This window comes from Pomacea canaliculata, linkage group LG13, assembly GCF_003073045.1.
Source record: "Pomacea canaliculata isolate SZHN2017 linkage group LG13, ASM307304v1, whole genome shotgun sequence".
Lineage (NCBI taxonomy): Eukaryota > Metazoa > Mollusca > Gastropoda > Architaenioglossa > Ampullariidae > Pomacea > Pomacea canaliculata.
Window position 1 is genome coordinate 15,562,359 of NC_037602.1, and position 5,364 is coordinate 15,567,722.

The following is a 5,364-nucleotide window of genomic DNA, read 5'->3' on the forward strand; positions in this document are numbered from 1 at the left end:
AGAAACTTTTCTGTTAATACCTGTAAATATTTTGTATATCTTTGTTTTTATTGTTTAATAAACAAACATGGAAAAAAAAACTCGTATCGTCATGTTCAATGAAGCAGCTGAAAGCATGAACTTGAAAAAAAAAAACCGTAAAAACAATCCTACTGCTTAGTATTCTATTTATGATGGTCTGTCTTAATTGCTTTTGAGATTGTTTAACTACATACGATGAAGCGTGGGGTACACTGTCACGTGATGTCAGGGGTCGCCACTCCGCGGTCTACAAGCAGATGACAGGTGCTAAGTTTGTGGATAATGGAAACCAGTTGTTACAGTTAAGCGTGTTGGAGGGCTTTGTCCCAGTTCGGCGCTTTATCCATTCTGATATTACGGGTAATGTTAGTTAACTCTTTCGGTTTCAGTGTTTTCTTTTATTATGCAAGAATATTTAAACTTTGCTGTTGTGTAGTCCAAGGATTAAGGTTATAAATATGCTGCGTCAGTAGTTAGCACTAGCAGACAACTTTCTGCGGTTATAGTTCGTTACTTCATTTCTTTTGATACCTTATAAAGTGCTTCCCTGGAACAGTCAATTTGTTAAAATATTAAAAACTAACGTTATATTTTTTCAGAAGTTCAGCACATACTTTCGAATTGTTTTAATTTTATTAAAATAATTGTTACTATACTACCTATCGTTGGACCGTAATTTAATGACATGTCTTTTCGTCAATTCTTGATTAATCAATTTTGTCTTAGATAGGCTGATTATTTCTTAGGGACTTTTATTTTTATTCAGGTGCAGTAGTTATAAAAAAATTTAGAATCTTTCTTTTTTGGGGGGCTAACATCTGCTCAAGGACTGCGCAGATAGCCCCTCAAAAAAGTTGTTTGATCAGTGTCCAGTTCTTTAAGGGACATACTATAAGGATTGGAATGTAGACAGGATATTTTTCGAAGGAAAGCAGTATTTCTTGTCTGACAATGAAGTATGATTAAAGAAGTTTTGTGATTTTTTCCTGTACATTTGGTTAATTCACAAACTACAAAGAGTAGCTGCAAATATGCGGTAACTATTTGCAGATGACTTAATTGTTTCTTACAGATGTAAGTTACTTATTTTTTATTTGTTGTCTTCCCAAGTATTACTTTGTGTTCTAATTTCAACTTCATACACTGTCTGCATTGCTGGAAAAAAAAAATTTCCATTGTAGCATTTGTTCTAAGGGACAACTTTTAGGATAATTTTGTGATAATTGTACAAGTGGATGCATAATTATGTGGTTTTTGTTTTCATTCAACATTTGATTAAGAATTGCTTTCTTTTACAGCTGCTGTGCTTGCTTTATGATTATTCATTTTTCTTTTTAGGCTTTGAAGTTTGTAAGCAAACTTTTGAGCAGTGATGGCCACACTTCAGGACTTGGAAGTGATGCTTTGTGAAGCAATTGCTACAGGTAACTTCCCCTGTCTCAAACGTTTGGTAAACAGTGGAATAGGCTGCAATGCTGTTTTACATTCACCTCTGCACTGGGAAAGCACAACTGTCTTGAGCACTGCAGCTTATGCTGGAAACATACAAATGGTAAAATATCTGGTAGAGACTGGGGCATCTGTTAATCTCCAAGACCCAGGACTTCGCCGGAATGCTCTGCACTGGGCAAGCATGGGTCCCAGTACCACTATTGTGAAGTACCTCCTAAAGCAAGGTGCTGACATCAATGCTCTTGACCGTGATAATATGTCACCGCTGCTGCAGGCTGCTGTGCACCGACACCAAAGTGCTGTGCAGGCTTTAGTATTGGCTGGTGCAGACGTCCACCAAGTGGATCGTCTCAGATGCTCAGCACTCCATTATGCTGCGTTTCACGGGGACCCTATTGCTGTTGCTGCACTGGTACAAGCTGGCTGCATTCACAATAATTCTATTTTTGGGAAAGGTACCCCTCTCGCAAATCTGATTTCTCATGGGGACCTTCAGAATATCCAGCTTTTGTTGGCAGCAGGGTATCAGTTACTGACAACAGACCTGGAGATTGTAAGTGAGCTTAGTGAAGACTGTCCTATAAAGTACCTTGTCAAGAACCACTTCAGTCAAGCTGCAAGCCTCAAGCATCATTGTCGGGTCTTCATCCGAAGCTGTGTGAAAGGAGCTAATCTCCACAAATCATTAAAGGAACTGCCCCTTCCACCCTGTCTTATACGTTACCTTCTTTTAGAGCCGTTGATGGAAAATGAAAATAGCATTAAGGAAGAGGTGGGCATAACTTTAAATGGCTAAATTCACAGCTTCAGATGCCTTTCATAAAAAGCTACCTGTGAGACTTCACTATATTTTATATGAGTGTGTAAACTAAAGCCTTTATCCAAACTTTAGGTTTCAGGAAACACAAAGTGCCCTGCATAAGTTTGTGGATTTAAGCGAGAGTGCTGTAATTCAGGTTTGTGAAGCTTTTTGTTTTTGATGTTTGTAGCTTTCTTAGTTTTGTGCCTGTTGATTTCACCCTTCCACAGTACTGTTCACTCAGCTGTGAAAGTATTCCCCAGCAGAGTAGTAAAAAAAAAACCTGTTAATTGGACTGCCTGCATAGGTTGACGTAAAATTCTGAGAACATTTCAAAAGCTTTTTAAGGCATTATGGAGGCAGATACATGATCTTTCTTGGTGCTTTTGTTTGCATGCCATCATTTCAAGTTTATGTGTCTCGAATGAAATGTTAGCACTCATATGTTTGTATAAAGATCCTTACTTTAGCACTGTAGTCTTCCAGCTGTTGCATACTTTAAACACCTGTGACTATCACTATTAGCACTTTTAAAGTAGATTCACTCACAGTTGGGATCCCAGAAATAGTTCAAGTGCAATAAGTTGTCATATATGTGGTTGTCTAAGTTAAAAAACATTTATGATAGCAATTCACATCTGTGTACCACTAGAAACACCACTAATTTTTGAATAATGACATTACAATAAGTAATAAATATCAGTAATGATGTCTTGTAATAGCAGTCTTATGACTGTCCAGGATGTTTAAGATCATGTATTGTCACCAGAGTAGGTTCATCCTAATGTAAAATGACAAGATATACATGATATTTCTTGTAACATAATTAGAAATATTAGTGTTGATTGTTTTTAATAGTTAATTTTAGTACCTGTGGACACGGATGCAGCAAAAAAGTAAAAGACTCAAATCGTAAATGAAAACTAATGCTAGCACTACTTGACCATGTGGAACTACCATACATCATCTGTAAAACCATGAAACTGTTTCCAGCTGCAATCCAAATTCACAGCAAAAGCTACGTCTTTTAGACACATTATTTTTCATGTTGTTGATCTCATGTCACATCAACAGACTGTGGGAAAACAATACCAAAGAAAGTTTGTTTGAGTAGTGTATGCTTTCACAACTGACAGACAAATTTTGTCTGTAATCTTAGCTTCCTTTTTTTAAATTATAGTTCTATTTTATAAAAGTAAATTATCTGCAGGTTTTGCTGACATTTCCTATGTTAATTTTTATTCGTGAGCTGCTTTATTGAAATATTTTTGTGCTTGTAGAAGACTCCCAGATTAAACACAAGAGAGAATCAAATTTTCCAACTAAAGCAAACACATTTTAAGGCTCCCCAAAGGAGAGGGGAACAATGATCTACTGGTGTCATTTATTTCTTGGGAAAAATGATGTTTTTTTCAGCATCTGACATTTGCTTAGTCCAAATTGGAAGGCTTGTAAGACTTTCCTGTCTGTGGGTGACAGTTGCTACCTCACTGCATGTTATTGTTAAAGTATAAACCAAAATTGTTGCAATAGTTGAATTTGTTTGGGCTGACCTGTCATATATCATGTAAATAATTCCTGTGCATTTGGTACAGCAAGGCCATAATTTTTGCAAGGGATGCATTCATGAAAAGCAAAATGTAGCTGAAGTTGATGCTCTTCTCCTGACTGCTCTCTCTCTCTCTCTTTTCTTTTGCCTCATTCCCGAAACTAGATCAACATTAAGTATTTTCAGTTGTTCAGACCTTCATCTGCTGTATTGTACATACTTCCTTCTCTCTGCAGGCTGCCTTTCACCTCTGCATAATGCATCTCTTAGGCCATTTAAGTGGAACTGACCTAGCTTCTTAATGTTTATGAATATTGTAATGTCATGTGACAGTTGTATGTAAAAATAATGATGTTGCCATTTTAAATAGATGATTGTCATAATATTGTAATAATCTGATTTTGCAGGAGAGGCCATTTATTTATTTACTTGCAACATTTATGGCAGTTTTCTCTCCTGGAGAATTTTCATACACCAAAACCAAATTTGTGTCAACTTTGCAGTGATCTGCCAATGTGTAGAATCTCTGTATTGATCAAGGCTTCATGTGTCCAAGTGCATTAAGAATGCATTTTATGTCAAATCATTTTGGTTTATCTGTTATGTAAAAGTTCTCATCTATTACAGTCACAAAACTGCATCCCACTGATCCAATATTAAAGTGTATGGAAGGAACAGTGTTATGTGTGCATTGAGGAAACTTGCTCGCATGTTTTATACCTTTCTAAGGAATGCACTTACATCCTATATTTCTACACTCTTGTAAATGACACGATAGTCAAAATTGTTACGATTAAAGGATCAAGTCACTTCTAGAGATCAAAGTAAATTAGCATTTCAAAAGTGGTAGATCACTTAAACAGTGATGGTTTGACCCTAGTAAAAAAATGTGATTGCTTGTCATACTATTTTTTGAGTATTTATTTTGAAGAAATAATTCTACATAATTATCTTCTTATATTTTTTTTAGCAGTAGAAGCATGCATACAGCACTGCATTTTGTGAGAGCAAGTATATGCTAGCAGCAGAAAGGCAAAAAAAAAAAAAAAAAACCTCAATAGGGGGGATAAAGGTGCAAAGCCCAACAGGAAGTCACTTTAATTTGTTCACGTACTACATGACCCATGCTATATGTAGCACATGAAGTTCTGAGCAGCTAGCATATATATAGCTTTCTGTTCTTAACTTTGAATCATGCACCATAGTTTTTTTTTCCTTTATTTTGGTCTCTGTCTCATTTGTCATTCTGCCAGAAATTAATGCATCATTACTCTCCTATTCAACATCTCTTCCTCTGTTTGTGTGTGTATGCACCTGCTAAAGCACAAAGCAGGTTGAAGCTAGGCACCAGAAAAAGAAAATACAAAATAGCAGTCACAAAGCCTTAAAACAGGAAGCTTCACACACCATTGTTTTGGAGACCTTTCTAATGAACTTCTTCTCTTTTGAAACCTGCTGTTTCTCAAAAGGCTAGGGATTAGAAAAGAAAGTGCACAGGATGACTCCTAAAATGAATTTGTTTTTGTTTTTAGTTTTGTTTTGT

The 5,364-nt window shown here is 36.1% G+C and overlaps 1 protein-coding gene across 1 annotated transcript; it reads left to right on the plus strand.

Annotated features, from left to right (window-relative positions):
* Window positions 1-4,496, plus strand: LOC112553772 (ankyrin repeat domain-containing protein 29-like). Its single transcript, XM_025221209.1, has 2 exons — window positions 1-381; window positions 1,360-4,496. Exon 2 carries the CDS (start codon window positions 1,394-1,396, stop codon window positions 2,267-2,269), a length of 876 nt encoding a protein of 291 aa, XP_025076994.1. The 5' UTR covers window positions 1-381; window positions 1,360-1,393; the 3' UTR covers window positions 2,270-4,496.
* The last annotated feature ends 868 nt before the right edge of the window (window positions 4,497-5,364 follow it).

Excerpts from the sequence above, each read along its gene's own strand:
- LOC112553772 (XM_025221209.1), top strand. The coding sequence starts at position 1,394 with ATGGCCACACTTCAGGACTTGGAAGTGATGCTTTGTGAAGCAATTGCT.